The following is a 23,564-nucleotide window of genomic DNA, read 5'->3' as shown; positions in this document are numbered from 1 at the left end:
AAGAACAGTAGAAGGTAATTTTCCTGTGCTTGCCAGCTGGCCCGTAATTGAGCAATTCCAATAACACCCACTGTAAAGTCTAATCGAAGTAAACAGGAAAATATGATTTACAATCTGGACGGCAAGTAAATACCAGGGTGCGATTAATTTTTACACAGAGCAGCAGATTCTGAAACATTTTCCTGCACGGAGCAGTTTGTTGCTAATTACAGATTAGGAGCTGCCCTTTTCTGCTATTTTTCGTTGTTATTTTTCACTTTGTGAGGGTGATCTTCAGCTTCCTTGCATCCATGTGACTTTCTCTGAAGGTGTGACCACAGAGGGGTGGGCTGGGGAAATAGGGTCAGAGAAAGTAACGTGTAGAGAGCGAGTTCTTGAGCCTGAGCTAAGGCCCGGCTCTCAGCATTTGCTTGGGGGGTGACACGGGAGGAAGCGCTGGTGGGGTGTGCAGAATGGTGCCACGAGGGGTCCTGTCACTGCTGGCAGCTCTGGGTGGCGTGGGCAGGCTCTGTGAAGGCCGTGACTTGCTTCGGCTCAGTCTGCGGAAGGAGGCAACACTGGGGGCCTTGCAAATGTGTGTTTTGAAACGTGGCGCTTCCAGGAGTGGGAAATATGTGCCTTTAAATGGACACCCCCCCGCCCCCGGCGACTCTTCCAGTAGCTCCTGTTCATAATTCGTTTGAGGACAGCAGCCACCTCGCTGCCTGAGGCCGCCTGAGGGCTGGTCCCTTCAGTTTTGACCGTGGGGTTGGTGCCTGTCTGACCCTCAGCCTTGGGCATATACTGAAGCTGTCTGTTAAGCCAGCCGGGTTTAAGATGCCATGTGACTTGAGTACACTCTGGGGACAGCAGATTGTGACCAACCCAGACCCTGAGCTAGGTCTTAAAGGTGCCATGTGGCTGAACGGAGACCCACTGCTGTACCCACTAGAGCGTGGGCTTTAGGGGTGCCCCAAGGCCAGCATGGGGGATCCTGAGAAGGGGATCCCGGCCTTTGCAGCCATATGCCTCTCCTTCAGCAGGGAGGCAGTTCTGTTTCCGAGCGGGGCCCCAGCATGGGGGTGCGCGGCTGGGTCTCTTGGGGACCCGGTCTTCCCAAGTCCTGAATCCCTTGCCTTTTTCTGTTGTCTTCTCAGGGAGTTAAGTGCACGCGGCCGTTTCCTGGACGAGCCCTTCGCCAAGCGTGAGCAGCGGATCGGGAACTGCTCCTGCTGATGCCAGGCCACCTCAGCCCTGGGAGGTGCCCAGCAGGCCACCTGTGCCCAAGTCCGCCCAACTGAAGATGGCTCGTGGCCGCCCTGGGATGGAGCCCAGCGCCTGAGATCCTTACCATGGTGATGATCCTAAGTAAAAGCCTCGACAACCAGGGAGCCGACGCCATAGCGTGCAGGACCTTGAACCCTGAGCTGGTAAGGACCTAGTGGGCCTCATTTCCCTGATGACCTCTTCTGAGGCCTGATGTCCAGGTGGGGCTGTGGATTGTACGTGTGGGCTTAGCAGACTGAGTCCAGAGTGCCCAGGGCAGAGCCCTGGGAGATGCAGCAGGCTGGGGCAGCGGGCCGAGGTGAGCCAGAGCCCCGCGGCGTGCTTGCAAGAAGTATCCGGCGGAGGCCCCGGCGCGCGAGGAGGGAGGGCTGGCACCCTGGTGAAGACCAAGCGAGGCTCTGCCGCCCTGCCGGGCTGAGGCTGACATACCTTGTGGCCTCTACCTGGTAAGGGGAAGCAGTTTCCCTGAAGGGCAGTGGTGCCTGAGTGGGGGTGAGATTAGGCCGCCCTTCGGAAGGCTGGTGCAGAGCGAGAGTGGCTGCCTCAGGAATGTCAAGGGTGGGAGACGAGGGAGAAAGAAGGCGCGATCTGGCGGGCAAGGTGGTGGGCCTTGGCGACAGCTGCCCTCCACTGCCTTCTCCCAAAGTTGTCCTATGACCAAGTGGCCTGATGGGGTGGGCCAGAGAGGCAGACTGGCCTTCTCAGACTGAGAACAGGGTAGTCCCTTAACCTTCCAGACCTCATTCCTCAGAAGTGAGTGGGGCTGCTCCCCTGCAGGGGGGGCGGGGGGGGTCCCACTCTGACAAAAATAAACCTGAGGAGGAGTTTTGCAGACAGCTAAGTCCCCAGGACTCTGCCATGTTGCCTGGCACCCTTTCTAGTGAGCCCCTCCTGAGAACCCACCCCAGCACCCTTGTGGGCTCCCTCCCCAAGCTCACAGCAGCAGTCAGGCCGAGAGCAGACGGGCCAGGCTGGGTCTCCAACCCTTGTAGGAGGGCGGGAAAGCCATCGAGACCTGAGGCGTTTATGTACCACTGTGTGTGTGCGGGCCACTGGGCTAGCAGAATTCCACAAGCAGAGATGGGTCAGGTCTCTGCCCATCATGGCTTCCTTTCCAGTTTGCACTGAATATATATCTGGAAATATATTTGATTCCCTCTCGCCATCCTCACTGCTGCCGCTCTGGTCCCACCTGCTGCCCTCTCTTGTCTGGGAATGTGGTGTAACTGGTCTCCTGCTGCTGGCTGCCTGGCCTGTTTTCTACCAGCAGCCAGAGGGACCACAAGGCAGGTGCATCTCTTCTCTGCTCCGGCCTTCTGCTGACTTCCCATCTCCTACCTAGCAAATGCCAAAGCCCTTACCAGGAGGCCCAAGGCCCATGTACTGTGGCTCTCTGTGACCATGCTGCTCTTTCTCTGCTCTCACCCTGCTCCCTTCACTCTGCTCAAGCCACACTCATTCAACGTGTCAAGCACGAGCCTGCCTCAGGGCCTTTGCACTTCTGTGGCCTGGACCGCTCCCCCCAGCAGGACTCCTTCCCTCCCTCTCTTTCTTTTTTGTTCACTCAGCCTAAAATTGAGCTCTGCTTGAACCACCCCCTCCCCCACGCTTTCCTGCCCTTCCCCTTCTCTCTCTTCCCTCTCAGCGCCTGTCACTTTCTGACATTTTGATCTTGTTTGTTGAATGACTGCTCTGAAATGCGAGCTCCATAAAGGCAAGGAATTTTGTTTCTTTTGCTTGTTGCTGAGTGCCCGCCCAGGGCCTGAAACCGGGGCCTGGGGCACGGTGGGTGCTCAGGGATGTTTGTAGAGGGAATGGATGCCGGTTCCTGCTGCCTAGCTCCTCACTGCTTTAGTTCCTCTCCGGCTGCTGCCCAGGTTCACAGCCAAGGGTGCGGGAAGAGCCGCTCTGCTTTCTGCTGTGCGGGTGGGGGCACGGGGGGGGGGTGCTTTCCTGCTGAGATCTGAAGAATACACTGGGAGGACTGTTGGCCAGAAGGGAACGACCTCTGGGGTGAGGGCCCTCCGGAGGTCCCAAGGGAGGGTCCCTGCCCGCTTCCAGCTGTGCCGTTGGCCTCAGCGGCTGCCATAGAACCTGGTCCCCTCACGGGACCCGCCTGGCTGGGGCTCGCCGTGGGGCTGGTCCTGGGGCACGTGGGCCCCAGTTCCACTGAGCTGCTCTTCGAGGAGACGTAGCCAGAGCGCCTGCCTGCCAACGCTGGGCCTCCCAGCCCTCGTAGGGGAAGGGAAACTCATCTCAGAAGAGTCTAGGGAAGCCGACTTCCAGCCCGGCCATGCACAGGGACCAGCCCAGAACAACCCCAGATCATCTCGGTCCAGTGCTGACGTCCGTGAGGCGGAAGGGAGGGTGAAGGCACGTTCGAATGTGCCCTCCCCTGCCGGCAAGGTTGGGAGGAGCGGACAGGGCTTTGCTTCGGCTTCCTAAACTGGCAACGCCATCCTCGTGTAAATACCATCAAGATAACAACAGGAACATGGAAAAGCATTTCTCTTTTGTTTTCTAATCAGGCTAAGAAGATAACAGAAAGGGGGGGTGGTGGGCTTCATATTAAAAAAGAAAACATGAGTCACAGGCCACTTTGGAATTAGGGAAGCAGGCCCCAGAGGCCCTGGAGCGAGAGAGAGAAGGTCTCAAACTGTGGGCCACCCAGTGACCTTTGGCGCACTGGGCAAGGAAGCCTGTAGCCCCTCCCTCCTTGCCTTCTGAGGTTTCTTGTTCTTTTTCTAAAAACGAAATGCTGGTGACAAGTGACTGGTCTTGTTCCCAAGAGAGATGTAGGAAAACAGAAAAAAGGACTGACAAGTGCCCAGCGTTTTGCCTTTCCCGGCACCTGGCCCTGGGGAGAGAGAGGGCTGAGGGCCCCACCTGGCCCCAGCGTAGGCCTGGCTTACACAATACACACAGTGAAGACTGCTCAGTTCCCCTTACACCCCCCTCCCCCCAGCTCTGCTGGTTGCTTTCCTCTGCGGAGTGGGCTCTTCCTCCTAGTGTTCTAACATTAGCTGCTGCCGCTGGAAGGCAGCCCAGACGGTTGACCTCGGGAGCAGTGTTCCCCAGCCCCTTCCCACACGCCTACACTCAGCCCGTGGCCTGTTCTCCCAGGCCAGAGTGACCGTCTTCCCCGGCCGGGCCTGCCTCCTCTCCCTGGCCGGTGTCTCAGCTCTCTCTCAAGTGTGGAGACCGTCTTGGAGGAGAGGGTGGAATGTGGCTGTAGGCGGCCTTGCTTTCCCCAGCCTCAAGGTATTTCCCACAGTAGGCGACACCGGGTCCGGGAGCTGGTCCTTCCCTTGGTTCTTGTCAGGTTAGGAGGCCCGGGCTGTGATCTGCCCAGTGGGGAGAGTCCGTGGCCATGTCAGGCCTCACACCCAACTGCCTGGGGCAGAGGGTCTTCATGTTCGCGGCTCCCGAGATTTGGCACTGGGCTCACCGGCCCCAGCCAGCCTCGCTGGCGGGCCCAGGCTGGCCTGAAGTCAGACCCCAGAGGTGCACAGATGTCTGGGACAGTCTGAAGCCTCTTGCCTGAACAGGCTGGGCCTTGGCCAACCCTGAAGCCCGGGGAGCCCAGGGAACCCGGGCCTCTGCTCCATCCCTGTCAGCGAGTCTGAGAACCTCTCTACATGGCCGCTCATCCCTTCTCTGCTTCTCTTGTCCTGGTCAGGCCTGGCCCTGTCTTCTGCTTTCCACTGCCATGGTCTCGCTGTGTTCCTTTTTGGAGGCTGGGGTGTTCTTGTTCCGCTTGAGGGCGCGAGTAGGAGCCTGCCCGTGTCGCGTTGTGGTTCCCCTTAACAGTGTTGTGGGGAAATAGTGACACGACGGCTTTGGTCAAGAATCTGCGGAGCAAAGCTCTGAAGAAGCGTGATGAAGGCCAGAGAAGAGCTGCGCCGTGTTCCGTCCGAGCTAGTTCTTCATTAAGACTGGACTGTGTCTTTATCTAAGTCATCCTTCTCTTTCAGCCAGACAGATGGCCCCTGAAGCCCCGGTGGGATGTCCAGCTTTTGCTTTCCCTGTGGAGGGTCTGATTCCAAAGCCTTCCCTTGTGCTCTGAGGACTCTCACAGAGATCCGGCTGGGGCGGGCTGGAGAATAGGCGCGTCGCAGTGGGAGAAGCGTTATGGGGAGCTGTGCTCCTTGTGCTCTTCCTGCCAGCCCCAGCCGAGGCCTGGGTGCCGACTCTGATGTGCGCGGTGAGTGTCGTGTGAGCCCGAGGCTGGAGTCCCCACGGCCTGCTGGGCCTCGCCGTGCTGGGACTGGCCGGCCTGTCCTCCTGCAGCGATGCAGAGGGTGTGAAGGTTGGGAAGGCCGGCTGCAGACTGGTACAGACCAGCAGGAATTTTGTCACAGTCTGGGCATACCGGGGATGAATTGGCTCAGGCCAGTCTGGAGCCCAGAGCGGACCTTAATGTTGGGCTCAGAGAAACCCGACAGCGGCCAGGGTATGCCCGCGCCTGACATCTTGGGAAGCTGTCAGGAGAGCTGGCGAGGGAGGCCCCAGAAAGGTCAGGGACAGGGCAGCTCGGAGGGTTTTGGAGGCACGTGCTCGAGGCAGGCTGGGGGCCCCCCACTGGGTAAAGCAGCCCCCTCACTTCTTCAGTCCAGGCTCGGAGCCCCAGAGCAAAGAGGACCCGGTCCTTTCCGCCAGCGTCCCGTGCCCGTCTCTTGTCAGCAGAGGTGGAGGCGTCGTCCCGCCGAGAAGCTGTGCGGTGTGGAGGGAGGAGTCTCAGTGCAGGAGTCGGTGCTGAGGGCAGAAGGAGGTCACCCACTTTCACGTGAGAGAGCGGGGATGGAGCTCACTGAGGACAGGGGACGTGGAGGTGTTCCTTCCCGTCGTGAGATCTGAGTGCGAGTGATCGCTGCCCTCTTACTCCCCAGCTGTCCGGTGGGTGCTCTCTCCCCTTCTCCACCAAGTTTTGACTTGGCATGAGCCCATCGATTTGGGGAGGTGGCAAGTTTTGCCCAGTGAAAGTCTGTTTCCATTGGCCCTGCATTTGTTGGGTGAGTGGTGGCAGGAGCAAGATAAGTGTGGGCAGACAGGTGGCCATTGCTCTCGGTCACCAGATAGTCACATGGTGCCTAGTCTGTGCTGGGACAAGATGGCAGCCTTAAGAAGCTTCATTCTCAGGGACAGAGAATAAGCACAGAAGCAAAGGAATAGACGCAGGCGGTGCTCTAAGAAGAGAGTGTGCGTGGGGAGGGTGCCCTTTGGCTGGGATGGTCAGGGAGGATGGCCTGGTGAGGAGCCTGTCATGGAGAGACCTGAGGTGGTAGCACCGCACATGTCTCCTGTGCCCAGGTGTCCCGTGGTGGGTGACCTCACGACTGGGCCGGGTGGCTGTGGGGAGAGGGGTGGCCGGGTTCTCTTCTGGTGGCTGTGGGATGTCATGGGAGCAGAAGAGCAACTTCAGCTGGCCTCTGGGTTCTGGGTGGAGAATGGAGGGTGGGCCCAGGGCACAGGCCCTCGGACCAGCTAGGAGGCTGGTTTGGTCTCTCCCTGGAGGGTGGTGCCTCAGAGCAGGGCTTCGGGGGCAGTGAGAAGCACTCCCATTCCAAGTGTGTGTCCTTCAGCCTGGGGAATGAACGGTCTGCAGCCAACGGGGCCTGATCCTTGCTGAGTGAACGAATGCATGAGCCAGGAGAGCCTGGGAGCCCCTGTGGCTCTGCCCGGTACTCCGCTCTGTAGGCCCAGACCCCAGCCTCTCTGGTGCCCACACAGGTGTCCGCAGTCCCTGGGAGGGCCCGGATCTGGAGGGCACCGCCTTGCCCCACTGTCTGGAGCACACCGGCTTTGTGGAAGGACAGGTCAGCGGGCTGGTTCCCTGGCTCGCTTCCTATTGCTGTAAACCCCAAGCCCTCCTCGGTGGGCCTGCGTGCCAATGCTGCAGACAGGCGGCTCCGGGCTCCTTGCTGTCTTCTGCTTTCCCCGGCCCGATCTGGGTTTGGGTTTCTGTGGGCCACCGGCCTTGGCTCACTTTGCCACCTGCCCCCCAACCCAAGTGTGGGCCGGGGACTCTGGTTCCCCAGCGGGTATTTGCTTGGCGCCAAGGTGCTCCAGCAGTCAGAGTTGTCTCCCTTGGCCACCAAGGACCCTGGCCTAGGCAGAGCCCGACTCATGACTCTGCATCGTCCCCCTGGAAGCAGAGCCTGCCTGGCGTCCACGGGCCGCGTGCTTGGTTGTTTGGGGCTGTGTGGCATGGAGGCAGGCTCTCAAGTCATTGTCACCCTTTCTCCATTCGGTGGCTTGGCTGTGGGCCTTATGTGCGGATCCTGCTGCGTCAGCCACGTCATTTGGGAGGGAGGCAGACACAGCCGTCTTCCACTTTTTCCCGATAATTCCCTGGATGACTGTGAATGGGATGGTTCAGTCCGGGAGGACAGCCTGTCTTGCAAACATAACTCGTATTTGAAGCTGAGGAGGGCACCAGAGCAGGCCCGCCCCGGCACCGTGTTGCTTGTAGACGTCTTCTGGTCCTTGAGAGGAAGCCAGGGCTGACCTCTCGCACCCCAGCACCCCGGCCTGGGCCCTCTCCTCTCTGGTCCCACACTCCCTGTAGTGTAATGGTTTGTGGGACTGTGTCCTCCATGAACTGTGAGCTTCCTGAGGGTCCAGGCAGGCCTCCTTCACCTCTGTGTCCCAGGCTGGGCAGGATGGACCCTTAGCAACGAGGCTGGTGAGCACATGGCTGACCGAGAGCAAAGGTCTCTGAATCGGGGATCTGGGGACAGGCACTTGCCACCCTTTTATCTGGGAGGGCCAGGAGTTCCTAGTCACCTCCGCCCTCCTCTTTCCAGGCCCCAAAGCTCCAGGGCCTGGGTTCCTACCCACTTCTCAGGATGCCTGCATGTCTCTGGTATTGGGGGCTCCTCTCAGAAATCGGAGTTCTCTTGGACAGGCTGATTCCTCTGGGACAGAGAGCTTCTTCCCTCATCATGGGCTCAAGCCGTGGTACAGCCTGCATGTGAATAATTACCAGTACTTAGGAGTGGGCGAAGGAAGGAAGGAGGGAATGAGTCGTAGGAACACTCGAGGCAGACCTTTTTCTTCCTAGAGCCCCAGTGGGCACCTTCTCCGCCTCACTAGAGGTCAGAACAGGTCGCCTGACCCATGCCTCAACTAGCGCAGGGGAGACCGGAATGTTCTCTGTGCTCAGGTTACTGTGTAGCCATGGAGCAGTGCCTGGTCTTGGGGCCTAGGGCCTCACTGGCCTGTCCCTCTCCCAGTGGCCGTAGCATTTTGTGAGGCTAGCTGTGGGCCTTGAGGGGAGGCATGGGATGCTTATGGTGGGAAGGGGAGCCGTTGTAATATGGTGCCAAGGAGTTCAAAACCCTAGCTCTCTGCTGCGACCAGACATAGCCTCTGAGTTTCCGTTTCAGTTCAGGGAGTGTGCCTGGGGGGCCTCCTCGTAACGGCGGTGCAGGCCCCCCCGCTTGCGCTCTGACTGGCGCTTCTGTGGAGAGGATAAATTGCTGTTCTCCTGGTGTCTCCAGGGAGGGAGGGAGCTGGGGTGGCGAACGGGCCTCCGCTTCTCCCTGGGGGCTCCTCCTGTCCAAGAGGCCCCCTCTTCTCCCAGCCTGCGCTGTGGGGCGGCCTCTCTACAGCCCAGCTCGGTGACTGTGCGCATCACACCTCCTCCCGCGCCCTCCTCCCCAACACTCACATGGAAAAATCCCCAAGTGTCAGAAGTCGTGGGGCTTTCTTGTGTGTGTTTTGAAGCCATTAACTTGATGGACTCCATAACTCACTGGAGACTTTGGACGGGGAGCCCAGGTCTAATTATGGGCAGGTGTTGCCTCCTAGAATGCTTTCTTCTCCTTTCCCTAATCTGACGTTGGCAGAAGGCAGTTACCCCTTTAATTGTGACTTTAGTGAGGGATCAGTGCAGGGTCATGTACAAACGTGCTTCTTATGACTTGAAGAGTGAATAGCTTTTCTGGTTGTTTTCAGCACACGCCAAAGAAGATGAGTCAAGGACCGACACTTTTCTCTTGTGGAATTATGGGTGAGTAACCAAGGTGGCTGTGGAGAGTCCTTCTCTGGTCCTTCCACCAGGGCCTGAGTCCCCCAGGTGAGATGCTGGAAGCCCTTTCTGGACACAGGCACACACAGCAGCCGTGGGGTCTCTTCTCTGGGCTTGAGCAGTCTCGGGCCTGGCCGTGCCAGAGTGGCACCCGGGCTGTGGGGCTCAGGGAGCCGGTGGGCCCTGGGGTGTGGCTTACAGATATCATCTCCAACCATAACGTTGAGAGTTTCTGTCTGGTTATCAAGGTAATCATGTTCACTTTGATACATTGGGACGACGTACCATAGTGTAAAGTATAAAATAAAAATCTCTTCTAGCCCCAGTACCCGGTGAGAATGCCTGTTAATATTTTGGTGTATTTTTAATGTTCTTTGAATTTCTTACATGGCCAAGTCCACAGTGAATGAGCGATTGTATAAAATTATATACAAAAAACTTTTTTTCTTCTGGTTTCACTTAATGGTCCTTACTACCATTTTCCCCAGCGCAGTAGCGTTGGCCCCTCCGTTTGGTTTAATGAGTGTGTAGTAACACACTGGGTATCAACGGGTGCTGACTGATTTCACTGTCTTTTGTTTGTTGGGTGGAATGGCTGTATTCTGTTTGCCATTGTGATGAACAGCGACTACGCGTCTAAGTCTTTGTCTTTTGTTGGCTTTCTGGATTATTCCTTAGGAATCCCAGGAGTGGCTTAGAGAGGCCAGGGGCAGGGACATTTTGAAGGCTCTTGCTTCATATTGTTGACATGCTTTCTGGAAAGGTTGTCTCAGTCTCCAGTGCCCATGCAGGTGTGAATTACTCTTTTTCTCCTAAGGGGGCGGCTGAGATGACTGTATTGATTATGTTGATTTTTCTGAGCTCCAGATGATCGGGCACCATCTCTCCTTCCACTGTCTCCCCATGGGACACCCTGCCCACCGTGGGGACACCCTGCTGCATGAGTTTCTGGAATGTTTGCACCGAGGCAGCAACCAAGCTCCCGTGGTGGGTGACCGCTGCAGGCCTTCTGGTCCCAGGCCTGTCTTCTTGGACTGTAGGGTCTTCCTGCCTCTTTTCTCAGCCTTTGACTCTGTGCGCAGTGTTTTCTTTGTCTTCTTGAGACTCTGTCCGGTAGATGGGGTGGTGAGAGCGGAGGGGTTGCTGGGTGTGTCGTAGTGAGCACCAGGCTCCTTCCTCACGACTCGGTCTCTGGGACGCCGCAGCAACTCTGCTGTGGGGCCACTGGGGCCGCCCCATTCGCATAGGAGGACACCAAGACCTCGTAAGGCGACTCCCCACCAAGCTGCCTTGGCAGAGTTGGGTCCAGGTTGGGGGAGAACAAAGATGGTTTGCTTCTTAGTCCCAAGCCACAGCTCGGTGGGAGAGCCCCAGGTGGTCCTCTTGATTCTGTCCCCCAGAGGACGTGGAAATAGGGAGATCACCTGGCCTTGGTTCCCCCACGGCGACACACTTCTGAAGCCTGTCCCCTCATGGGGCTTGATTGAGCACCTCTGGTGGTTAACGGCTTTCAGCAAGCCCTCAGCGACTTAGCCACGTGGCTCAGAGGCTTGCCTCACTGCCTTCTTCACGGGCTGTGCTCGGTTTCGTGGTGGTGAGACTGCCTGCCTTTGTCCCGCCAGGAAGCAGAGGGAGGCCCCTGGGCATGCTCAGCTCCTGAGGCCAACCTGGACTTCAGCTCCGTACCCTGGTGGTGGAGGCGCCAGGTTTCGTTTCAAGGCCGTCCCTGCCTGATGTACGCTGGCCCCAGGGCAAGGCCAGGGAGCAGGGGAGCGGCCCAGTGGGGTTCTGCCGAGCCCTGTCGTCTGTCTCCTCGGCTGTTCTCTTCTGTTGGCCAGCCCCTCCTTGATTTGGGGAGACCCTGGCCCATCTGACGTATGCTTTTCGTTCCCCAGCGTTCATTTCAGCGGGTTGTTCCCATAGGTGTTTATTGAGGATTTACTACGTTGTCGGGCACTTGGCCCAGAGAGAAAGTCAGCTGCTGTGCTCAAGAGGGTTTCTGTCTAGTGGAGCCGAGAGAGTGAGAAACAGAATTCCCTGTGGATTGGGGTCCTCAGAGCTGAGGGCAGATCAGCCTTCCTGAACCCCAGTCTCCTCTTGCAGATCCTAGTTCCTGGTAGGGTTTAAAGAGACAGCAGCACACAGAAGGCACCAGCTCAGTCCCTCCCACCCGCATCCCCTTCCTGGGCGCCTTCCCAGGCCTTTGTGCTGGTGGAAGCTCTGGGGACCGCTCTGGCCATTTTACCCTGCGCATCGCATTGAGGTGTGGCCTCCCCCGCACTGGGAATGGGAGGGCGTCTGAGGCAGTGAGGTCTCACCTTCCGCACACCTGCTTTTTAACGGCCCTGGGTGGGTCTAGCTGGACTTTTCAAGAGGCTTTTGAGCCTTTCCAGGACTGGGCGATACTCAGCCAAGACAAAATGTCCCATTACTATAATCACCAACCCCCGTCTGTCTCCCGGAGATAACTCATGTTCTGGCCCCGATTGGTGGAATTCTCCCGTGATTGCTGGGGACAGGTTGGCCCCATGACTCAGGGCATTTCCCTCCCAAGTGCCCTTTGCAAGGGTCCTAGCTGGAAGCCAGGGCAAGTTTGAGTTCCCTGAGCATTCTGAAGAAAATCCAGGCAAGCGCATTGGAGTGGGGAGTGTAGCGGCCTGTTTGCTTCCTCTTAAAAAGCCACCCTTTCCAGGAGCCCGGCCTCCCCTACGCCCACTTAGATAAAGTGCCTTACTCATGTCATCAAGGGCTCACCACAATGTGTTCTCTTTAAGTACTTTTTGTTATCGTGAGCTGAATGGGCTCCTCCCCACCGTTGTCTCCCCCCCCACCCTCAGCGGTGTGTTCGGGAACTTGATAGAAAGAAGCAGTTTTATGCCTTCCCAGAGTGGGGAAGAGAACAAAGCCAGGACGAGGGGCGAATGGCAGAAGCAGGGCACAGTGGGGCCCGGCCACGGCCTGGCCACCGCCCGGCCTGCTCCGCACCAGGGCCCAGCACTCCTTATTAGGTTGTGAGCCCAGCCCAGTCCCTGAAGGGCTCTTTGAAGCAGAGACAGTGTTTGCCTCTTGGTTTCCTTTCTCCCCTCCCATAGCATCCCGAGAACGCTTTCTGTGTGGAGCGGTGATTTCCTCTGCAAGCGGCTTCTCTGGGGAAGGGCCGCGTACATGGCTGGTTCCTGTGTTACTTAACACGGGAAGCCTCGGTCAGGTGGCAGCTTCAGGGCCGTGGCCCGCCCCCGGTCAGCTGGCCTGGCAGCCGGGCCGGCGCTTGCTGCTGGCCATGATCTCTAGCGGGCAGGGAAAGGGGCTCGGCCGCACCTGACAGAAGCGCTCTGTGCTGGGAGAGGCAGGGGCTCCCCCCTCCCAGGTCAGCAGTCACTCGGCCTGCGTGACCATTCTTTGCGCTGACCCAGTGGCACACGTGTGTCAGTTTAATCTTTTTTGGTGAAGCTGGGCAAGTGGGGTGAGAGCACGCTCCGCTCACCACCCTTGGCTAATTGCACCCATTAAATGAGTTCTGTATCGCAGGGACAATGGACACTACACATTCCATTTTCCTCACCGCTCAGGCGAGGAGAGACCTGGAAATCAAATAATCTGTGAGGAGGCAAATGCGATACCAATTATTGCAGAAGGGCCACTAGGAAAAGTCGTGTAAATACAAGTCAATGAACAGAGAACAAAACAATTCATATGCTAAAAAAAATTGCATGGAAACCCATAATTACTTTAGGAGTTATGGTAATAAATTATTTATTAATGTAAATTATTTCACAGGCAGAGAACATAGAGAAACTCGAGCAGAAGGATCATGCATTATGTATAAAAGGGAATTGTAAAAATATTATAGCCGTCCTACTTGTGCCGTTCTGGTTCAGGTTTGTCAGCATTTTAATTATAAGCTCGTACTTTCTGTGTTTAATTACTTGGCTGTTAAATTCTGCTCTGTACATGAAAGGGTTGTTCCCGGGGGCACTCTCTGTATTAATTTCTACAGGGTAAACCAGTTGGCCATGTTGGGCCATGCAGGATGGAAAGATTTCACTTGAGATTTCATAGCTTTTGGTCTTTTAACTCTGTCACTTGTTGAAAGTGGAATGTGACGGCCCCTCGTATGAGAAGGCTGGCATTCGGAGGTGGGACATTTTCGATTTCTTAGAACGGGCATGTGACCGAGGCTGAAGGGACAGTCACAGCAGCCGCTGAGCCGCCCAGGCCAGTTTCTGGTCTCCGCTGCTGCTTCTGTCTCTCAGGGCTAGCCATTTGGAATATGACCATTGGATCAGAGCCTCCTGTAAGGAACAGGTTAGTAACTGAAATTGGCAAAAGGGAGCTTTGTTTTCATTTTTAAAAGTACATCCCTATAGAGGCATGCAGAGGAATGATTTTTTTTAATTTACTTTTTATTTTTTATTTATTTTTATGTATCGTGGGCATATGTGTGATTTTTCAGTCCCTAAGGTAGTTTAAGGTTTGTCTATAGAGAGTGCTCTAAATGGCCCCTCGCACTATGCATTGGTTTCTGATAGTGTTTCTGGAATAAAATACAGGCTGGAAGTAGGTGCAAAGTGTAATTGGCACAGGATGGCTGTTTACAGTATCAGGTGAAAAGGGAGCCTCCCGGGCTGCCTTCTCAACCAGGCTGGCCTGCCTTGGGGTGCGGAGGGGTCCCAGTGGTGCCAGAGGATGGGGAATGACAACTGCTGGACTGACTTTGGGCACCACCCACTACGATGCATTGCCAGGTGGAGAGATGGTCCGGCAAGGGGTGGCCCGGCCCCACTGCAGGAGCGTGGCCTTGGGACCGCACGCTGTGCTGTTTGTGGGCGCTGTGTCCCTGGTTGAGGTGTGACGCTCTTCTGAAACTCGGGCTCCCCACCATGTGACGGGGCACGCCGCGATGCCCCACGGCTGACTAGCGGACGTGCGATGTATGCTGTCTGCCGCCTCAGCAAGCAGCCCGGTGGATCGCCGGTTCATCACCAGTTAAGTAAGACGAGTTTCCCAGCAGCTTTCTGACCCGTTCTCCCGGCTGCCAGCTCTCTCCTCAGCTCTGCGGCGTGCTCGTCTCAGAGATGAATTGCAGGCGCGTACCCATTTCCCATGCTCCGCATGTACCCGCAGCCAGGGCGGGGGTGCCGAAGAGGGTGGGCAAAAGTGACCTTTCGGGCCCCTCACAGCTCTTGTTGTCATTGGGAGTACTGGCTCCCTCCACATTTCTGGAGGCCCCCGGGGTCAGGGTGGGCACCCTGCCTCATACAGATGGGGAGACTGAGGCCCAGGTTCCTAATGGTGAGTCTGGTGTGTTTTTTACCCCTCCATTCTGTGTGTTGGGAGATCCCACTAAGCCTCTTTGTAAGAGCAGCAGCTGCCAGAAGCTCTGGCAGCTGCCACGGGCTACCCCTACCCAGCTGGTGACGGCAGGGTCCTGGTTACCACTCGGAAGGTTAGCAGCCTCTCAGCCTCCAAGGCAGGCTCCTTGCTTCCCTGGGTGGGGCTGGTGGCGTGTCCTCTCCAGCCATCCTCATGCCCTGTCCTTACACTTTAGCCGAGGAGCTTGCTGTCCTGTGTCACTGTCCCTGAAGCAAGGACGCAGCTGACATTTTATGGTTCATCGCTATTGAGAGGGCACCACCGGAGGCGAGGCCTGCTCAGGCAAAGCCCGAGAACCTTTTCTTCCTGACGTAGCTTTGAACTCTCTGTTCTGATGACACAGGGAAAGAGGAACTCCAGGGGGCCAGGGGCTCTGAAGTTCATTTAAAAATCAGTGACCCCCTGTGGGATAGCGCAGGTCATTGTCCTTCATGGTTTTCCTGTGTTCTTTTTTGTAAGATTGGCTTCGTAAAGCTGCCTTCAGAAAGCTATCTTTCCATTTCCCACTGAAAAGGCTAGGGAGCTTCTACCCTAACAGCAAGCATAGAGTCTTTGCAGTCCTGAGGCTGAGTTAGCACCAGCTAACCCACAGGGCGGGGGAGAGAGTCCTCGTCAGCCCAAGTAGATAGGTGTGAAGTCCAAGAATGAGTCAGCCCGTCTTGATCGGGCTGGAGGCTTGAGACCCAGGCTGAGAGGCTGCAGGAGTCCAACTTCTCCGGTCTTTGCTTCAGGTGCTTGGCCTTTTCTAGAAACCACATTCTGCTGTGGTTCTGTCACCATAAGGTGGCCTGTAACACACAGCACACGGATGTCCAGGGCTGTAAGTCTCCTGGCTTTTGAACCGAAGAAGGCTGTGGTCCCCTAAGAATCTGGGCCCCTGGGAATTTCCCTTCAAGTTTAAGGGTAGAAATGGAAACAAGAACATTTGAAGTCAAAACATTTGTGCTTCTCTGAGTGTTTTCTTTCTTTGCGCTCTAGATCTGTGTACTCAGCAGCCTTCTGAACCTCCCCAGTCTGGGGGTGGCAGGATGGGTGCCTTGTGAGCAAGGCTGGGGACCAGGGGTTTTATTCCCACGCGTGTGAGCATCGGCTTCTCCCGTGCCTCCCAGGCTGGTGCGAGTCTTCCCAGAGACTTCAGGCTCAGACATGAAGCCTCACGTTGTGGAACCTGGGAGGTCACCTAGTCGGGCCGTCTGTGAGAGACCTGGATGGTTGGTATGCTTTTGTATGAGTCCGCGTGGTTTCTCTTCCTGTCTCGAGGTAGAGCCTTGTGCGTGTTTTACACACACACCCCCCCTGTGAAGAATCTCAGTCTTGTGAAGATAGGCTCACGGGGAATGGAGCAACAGTAGAGGAATGGGGACTGCCCGGAGCGGTGTGGCTGGGGCCCGTGCTCCCAGGCTGTAGGCCATCGTGCTGGGGTGTCGGCGTGTCCTAGGAGGAAGGAGGGAGGCCTCAAACTCTTCCTCTGCCTTCCCAGGCCTCTTCCTGTGGCTCTCCACACAGAAGGTGCTGGGCAGAGCTTGGGCCCCTGCCCCCTCCTGTGAGAAAGGGCCCTCCAAGGACTTGAAGGGTTAAAGGTTTCCTTCTCTGTCGTTTTGCTTCTTGTTACCTGCTGGAAACAAAACAGACACCAAAGCACCAACTTCTGATGGTGGTCTGAATCCAAATTTGTAGAAACTGGAAGGGTCACGCCTTCAGGGGCGTCCTGGGTGTGGCTGGATGGTTCGAGTGAGGCCCTCACACCCAAGAGGTGTGAGAACCCAGGCCCCTGGGCAGCCTGTAGGAGCGGTTCTCCATACCTTTGCGTTCAAAGAGCCCGAGGAGCTTAAACGCAGTCCCCCCCCCCCCCCCGGAGATTCTGTTTACCAAATCAGGGACTGGGCCTGGGAATCACATTTTAACACCCCAAGGGACGCTCCTGCCAACCCAAGGGTCGCAAAACCACACTGAGGAAAACTGGTGCAGAGCGTATAGGTTCCTGCCCCAGCCAGACCCCCAGAGCTTGGCACCCAGGGGCAGAGGAGCTGAGCCTCGGCTATAGATGCATCGTCCAACACTGTCCTCCTTGTGATGGTGCTGCCACTGGCAGAGCCCGCTGTGCCCTCGCAGGCCCTGTCCCAGGCAACTGTTTGATTCTTAGAATAGCTCTGCAAGGTCGTTCCTATCTGTCACCCTCATTTTATAGACGAGGGAAATGAGGCTCTGAGAGATTCAGTGACTTGCAGAGCTGAGGTGCAAACACATGTCCACATCCTCCCACCATCCCAGGTGACTCCTGCTCCGTGGACTCCCCAGGTCTGTGGCCATTGTCACTTCTGACAGAGTTATTGCTGTCTGTGCAGAGTGGTATTGAATGGAGGGGCGGGGGTGTCCTGTATCCTCTCCTCGGAGCCCTGCCGAGGCCCTTTGTCCGGAGTGACGTCAGGGCCAGAAATTCGGGGCTGTTTGCCATGAAAAAGTAGCTTCTGTTCCTGTTTCTTTTGTCTGGTGACCTGACCCAGCAAATTGCTTTCTGTTCCCTGAGCGAAGGGGGAAAACACAAGGGCTAAACATAGCCTCGATTGTTTTTACTTTTCTGATATTGTACTTCTTCAAGCGATAAAGATAGTAACAATTAAAATATTATCTGCCCCTCAGACAGACCAAGTGGCCACCTGGCTGGTGTTGACACACAGTAGCAGCACTCGGTGTTGGACAGGGCTTTGTGTTTCCAGAGTATCTTAGACCTCACACTGCCAGCCAGACTCCCAGCCGCTTCGCACGCAACTGTCCATGGCCTCGGGAAAGTGGGAAGTTGAAGGCAGAGTCCCTGGGGTGGACCTCGCTGGCCGAGGAGGGGTTACCGGGGCCAAGGATAAGGGGCAAGTGGCGCTCATGGCGTCAGATAACTGCCCATGGCGGGCTCTGCAGCTTTTATCTGCACATTATCTGTTCCCTCCTCTACCCACCACTGGCTAAAGTCTGCTCTGTGCCAGGCTCCACGCTGGGCATTTGTGGGCTGCGCTGGGTCTATGCTCAAGGGCTTATAGCTCCGTGGAAGCAGACGTGTAAACAGATGATTAGGGTTCAGTTAACATCTGAGCCGTAAGATTGAAAGTCAGTCCAAGAGCCGTGGGCGCCCAGTGGCTAATGTGGGAAAGGCACATGAGCAGAGAAGGTGATGTTGGAGTTGGCTCTTAAATGATGAGGAAGAGATTCTTTCTGGAAGGATAAAGGCAGGAGAACAGTGCAGGCCTATACACAGGTGTCAGGGCTTGAAAGAGCTGGTGTTTGGGGGCAAGCTACAGATTCACTGCAGACACATGGCTCTCGCGTTTAACGAGTGGGCCTGGTGGAGAACGGAGTCTTCGTCATCCCCAAGGCACAGGAATCTTACTGCTAAGGTCATAGAAGGTCACCCTTACAACAGAGCAGAGTGCTTCCCACAGGCAGGCAGGAGCCCGTTAGAGTAGCCATCTAACCCCAGGCCCCACGGGGATTTTGACAGTTGACCTAAACAGACGGAGCTCCCCCTCCTGCGTGTAGATGTTGGCTGTGCGTGTTCCCACAGCTGTTTCGTGAATATTCGTTTTATAAGGAATCTTCTTCAGGGCTGTGTACACAGACCAGAAGGGGTGTCCTTCCCGGGCTCTTCCAGGGATCGTCCAGGATGGTTTCGATTCTGCCTGCTTCTTGTCTGACTTCTGATGTCACAGGAAGTTCGTTGTGCCTGGAGTAGGGTGAACGGGGCAGGCGGCGAGTAGATGGGTCTGGACGGCAGGTCAAAACTTTTCTGTTCTTTCTTGGAGGCCACGGGCGGCTGTATGGGGACAGACATGACAAGTGTGGGCCTCGGGAAGTTCTCTGGAGGTAGTGAGTGGGTGAGCCTGGAATAGGGAGGCCTGAGGGGCCCCGTCAAGAAGCACCAGGATCACGGGGTGGCCGCTGGGGAGGAAGGGCACTGCCAGGTGAGAGGGACTGAACCTTCATGCTTCACCGGCTCCGAGGTCCCCTTTCTTTTCGTGACTTCCCTGGAAATGGGGACAGTTCCGGGGCAGGGAAGTTACAATGGAATGAAAAGTGGCATCCTTTGGGGGTGGGATCAGTTCTTTTTAGTTTCAGGGTTCCGCAGGGCCTGGAGACTGCCTGTAGTGCCCCTCGGGTTCCCGAGGCAGGGCCACTGTGGCTCCAGGTGGGGACCCTCACTGCTCTGTGGCTGGGCCTGCTGGGTCCTTCCTTAGCCACATTCCTGGCCCATCTGGTGCCTTAGTGCCTTGTCCCAAAAGAGAAGTTGGTGGCCAGCGTTATTCTAAGGGAACTCCCTGAAAGACCGAAGGAGCAAAACCCAGTGGAGGTTGGGATCATAGGCCCTGACCCTGGCACAGCACCAGGCAGCTTCGTGGCCACATCCCCCACACATGTGGAAATATATTTGTCCTGAAAGAGAATGTAGAAACTATAGCAAAACAAATAGGGAAAAAAAAAAATCAGCTGGCTCTCTCCCATTCAGTTATGAACATTTTGGTTTATTTTCAAAAGACTTTATTTGACAGACACACAGCGAGAGAGGGAACACAAGCAGGGGAGTGAGAGAGGGAGAAGCAGGCTTCCCGCTCAGCAGGGAGCCCGATGCGGGGCTCGATGCCAGGACCCTGGGATCATGACCCGAGCGAAGGCAGAGGCTTTAACCCACTGAGCCACCCAGGCGCCCGGTTTATTTTCTTGTAATCATCACATATAACATACATATTTTACAAAATAGGGATCATGCTATCTATCCAGTTTTTCTATCCTGTTTCTTTAGGCTTCGAATTACGTAATTAACATTTCTCCATATCATTAATATTCTTTGGAACTGTACTGTTTTCATGCTCCTTATTATTCCCTGATCATTTATGTCACCAGCCCGACTGGAGGGCGTTTTAGTTGTGTTTATAATGTTGCTGTCACTCGTATCACTGTTTCTTTTTAAGATTTATTTATTTGAGAGCAAGTAGGCGTGAGAGAGCATGGGCGGGGGAGGGGCAGAGGGAGAGGGAGAAGCAGGCTCCCCACTGAGCAGGGAGCCCGACTCGGGGCTCGATCCCAGGACCCTGAGGTCACGACCTGAGCCGAAGGCAGCGGCTTCACCGACTGAGCCGCCAGGCGCCCCCTTGTGTCACTTTGAAGAGCATCGTTACACACAAATCTGCCCTTTCTTCTGAGGGTGACTTTTCTTCTTGTAAATCAGCTAACAGTGACTCAGTTGATGTTAGCTTGTATTTCCTTTAATTTTACTTTATTATGAGTTTACTGATCTTTCAGTTGCTGACGAATGTCAAATTGAAAGTGTTTTAGAAGAATCACGGCTGCTCTAGGGGCAGTGAGGAGTGAAGACATATTTTGAACAGCATAAACGCTATTTGCGAAAACGCAGCTTATGGAAATACTTTATCAGATTTTGTGAAAGGGACATGCATGGAGACCTGCTGTCTACCAGGGCCCAAGAAGATTCCTGGAGGAGGTGAATTGTACACTTGGTGACTGTCCTGTTTTCTTCCCAACTGGTTTAAGGAAGACCCTCTCTGGCATCTCCAGCTTCTGAGGCAGTCTCCTGGGAACAGCCTCTGGGTAGTTCCTCCTGTGTCCCCTGTCCAGAGTCCCAATCCCTTAGGCGTGTCTCAGGACTGTGGCAGGGTGGTCTACGTGAAGGAGCAGGCACATTTAGCCCCGATTTGGCTCATCTTTGGCTTGCAAGGCTCCTTTTGAGCCTCACTGGTCATTCCCTTTGAACCTGTCCAGTAGCTGCGGACACTGAGCACAGACTCAGTCCCTCGCTGTGTCTCTCAGTGTCTTTGAAGAAGTGGCCCCCGATTGAGGAGACGGACTTGTGGTCCTTGCTGACTGGTGCACTCACGTGGGTTTCACTGTGGTTTGTCTGAGGGACAGCCCGTTCTGCATGACTCAGAAGGTCACTGAAGACAGCCCCGATGTTGGGCTCCCCTTCACTGTGGTGTAGTGAAGAGAGCAGGGCGCTGGGGTGGGCCAGCCTGGGTTAGCCTCCAGACGATTTTTAGCTGTGTGGCCCCAGGCTACTTTCTCACCCTCCGTATGGGGCACCCGGTGGCTTCCAGCCGCCATCCAAGATATCTGCTCTGTGACCACTGAAAGTGCTATGAGAATCCATGTGCATCAGACACCTGCCCGAATGTCATTTCATGTTTTGCTTCTGTCCTGATGACTGATGGCCTCTAGCTGTAGTTTCTGTGTATTCTCATGTGTACTGTTCTTAAATGTGTGCAGATTTAAAAAAAACAGGAACGTGCTGATATGTGGATCCCTGGTAGCACACGCTGTTTCTTAGCTTTGTTTTTGTATTATAACCTCGAGTACAAGAACTCGGTCAGGTGTATCTGTGCCCTCCTAAGGTCCTCAGCACAGTGCCTGATCCTTTAGTAGAAAAACACCAAATAGTTCCTGAATATTTCACTAAAATAAAGGTTCAGGTGCAAAATCAGCATTTCCTAGTGGGGTTAGCTTATTTATTCATATGTTCAAGTGGAGACCTGATGATGTAAGTTTAAATCATCCCCTTGTGTCTGTGCAGCCGAAGACACGCTTCTGCAGATTTTGACCACTTTAAACATCCTCGGTCTCGGTGAGGAACCAGGTGAGCACAAGGAAGGTGCTCCATGATTGGCTGTCATTGCTGATGATGTTGATATTATGGCCATTTTGATAGAGGGAGGCACAAATCAATACAGTTTCCGGTTTCTGTTGTCAGCGAGTGTTTTAGAGATAGAATTCCGAAGAGCTAACCTGGCGGCACTGCCCGCCCCATTTGACCATGACCCTTCCAAGTACCAAAAGACACCTCCTGGGTCGTGGTCTTCTGCCAGGGCGTCAAGCCCCAGCTGGAGCAGGGACGGAACTGCTACAGGCCGGGAGGGTTGGGGCAGGTCGGCTTCCCACCTAGAAGAGGGGAAAGCGTTGGGTGATAGCTGTGGTTTTGGACTTTCCCGGGAGGCAGTGTGGACTGTTGGAAAGAAAGCCGCGCCGGGAGGCCTGGGCGGGGGGTGTGTGCATCCCCGGCCTCGCTCTGCACCTCACTCCACACCGTGGGACTCACACCCCTGCTCTGGGCCTCCGTTTCTCATCCATAAAGCGAGGTTGGACTGGAGGGGCTTTGAAGGGCCTTCCCGGCTCCAAAGTCCTGTCTAAAATGGGCTCTTGGTTGTGGAGATGGAGGGCTGGCCTGGAGGCCTTCTCAAGTCCTGTTTTCTCTCTGTCGTTTCTGAACCAGAAAATGACAGATGGCGAGAGCTGGACAGGAAATGCCCTCTTCAGATCGGGCACCCGAGCGCCGGCATCTGGGAGTGCCTGCCTGAGAAGTGTCAGGATGGCCCCCTGTGGCACCGGGAGGCCGCGACCGCCTGTGCCGTGACCAACCTGATCAAAGACCTCAGCCTCAGCGACCACAACGGGAACCCCTCAGCACCCCCCAGCAAGCGCCAGTGCCGGTCACTGTCCTTTTCCGATGAAATGTCCAGCTGCCGGACATCGTGGAGGCCCCTGGGCTCCAAGGTCTGGACTCCCGTAGAAAAGCGACGCTGTTACAGCGGGGGCAGCGTCCCGCGCTACTCTAACGGCCTCAGCACCATGCAGAGGAGCTCCAGTTTCAGCCTCCCCTCCCGGGCCAACGCGCTGTCCTCGCCCTACGACCAGGCGGGATTCCACCACCGATTCGGAGGTCAGCCTTGCCAGGCGGCACCAGGCTCGGCTGCCTGTGGACAGGCGGGTGACCTCTGGAGCCCCGACCCGAGCCCCGGGGGCGGGGGCCGGCTCGACATGCAGCGGTCCCTGTCCTGCTCCCACGAGCAGTTTTCCTTTGCGGAGTACTGTCCACCCTCAGCCAGCAGCACACCTGCCTCCACACCAGAGCTGGCCAGACGCTCCAGCGGGCTGTCCCGGAGCCGCTCGCAGCCGTGTGTCCTGAACGACAAGAAGGTCGGAGTCAAGCGGCGGCGCCCGGAGGAGGTGCAGGAGCAGAGGCCTTCCCTCGACCTGGCTAAAATGGCACAGGTAAGAGCCCCAGCCCCACGGGAGGCATTGCACAAGCCTCTCAGTGCTCACGGGGGCCGCTGCTGTCCTGGCCTGTCCCGGGCAGAGGCGGAGCACCACTTTCAGAAGTGCCCAGAAGCGGGTTAGGAGTCCTGGTTTTTTAAGTTCTCTTCAAAGAAAGATGAAATTGAATTTTTTTAAGGGTCTCTTTCTCTCCGCTTAAAATCAGAGACACAATGCTAGCGGTATTGGAGCAGACAGATGGTGAGAGGTGGGGTGTTGGGGAGGCATAGACCATTGTCATCAAACCCCGGTGGTCCCCTTCCAGCACTTCGCTGGAGCCTCTGTCCCCGGAACCCAGCCCTGCGGCACAGGCCGGTATTCACTGACACTTGGATGATGCTGGCCCTGAGGTCAGGACCATGGGTCATGGTGTCAGAGGGTTAGAGATGGGGGGAAAGCACTTATTCCTTTGATTAAACTGTAAGCATCACGAGACCAGAAAGTATGACTGCCATCCTCTGTGCCACCTTTGTAATCATCCCCACTCTTGGCTAGGCGAGGCCTCAGGCCACATGCCCTGGCCCTTGCACTCTGTCCTCTGTGTCTTGGAGTCCTGCCTTGTGCTAACACATTGCTCAGAGACCGGTTCGAATGAGATGAACTTGGAGTGAATGTACTATCTATGGGACAGTCTCCGAGCCTGGGTGCCAGCTGTGTTTGGTTCTTATGGAGGAGGCCTGGGCAAGACCGTGAGGTTCAGGGACTAGGGTTGGCCCTTGTGACCCAAAGTGGGGACGGGTGGGTGTGGTGGGCAGGGTGCAGTCTCTCTCTTCTGTGTCCTCACAGGGGACCCTCCGGTGCTTCATGG

The 23,564-nt window shown here is 56.0% G+C and overlaps 2 protein-coding genes across 2 annotated transcripts in view; both read left to right on the top strand.

Moving 5' to 3' along the window:
• EEF1AKMT2 (EEF1A lysine methyltransferase 2) overlaps positions 1-1,261 on the top strand; it is a 71,466-nt gene extending 70,205 nt beyond the window's left edge. Inside the window, exon 7 of the transcript XR_007122664.1 lies at positions 1,137-1,261. The gene's annotated coding sequence lies outside the window, so the exon portion shown is untranslated. The remainder of the gene's footprint in view (positions 1-1,136) is intronic.
• Positions 1,262-1,269: 8 nt separating this feature from the next.
• The window catches only part of FAM53B (family with sequence similarity 53 member B), a 72,915-nt gene continuing 50,620 nt past the window's right edge, over positions 1,270-23,564 (top strand). Inside the window, exons 1-3 of the mRNA XM_047702332.1 lie at positions 1,270-1,409; positions 9,226-9,280; positions 21,936-22,714. Of these exons, the coding sequence (XP_047558288.1) occupies positions 1,332-1,409; positions 9,226-9,280; positions 21,936-22,714 (912 nt within the window). The 5' untranslated portion in view covers positions 1,270-1,331. The remainder of the gene's footprint in view (positions 1,410-9,225; positions 9,281-21,935; positions 22,715-23,564) is intronic.

This window comes from Lutra lutra, chromosome 14 (assembly GCF_902655055.1).
Source record: "Lutra lutra chromosome 14, mLutLut1.2, whole genome shotgun sequence".
Lineage (NCBI taxonomy): Eukaryota > Metazoa > Chordata > Mammalia > Carnivora > Mustelidae > Lutra > Lutra lutra.
The sequence above is the reverse complement of the archived record's forward strand: the minus strand, read 5'-3'. Positions and strand labels throughout refer to the sequence as shown.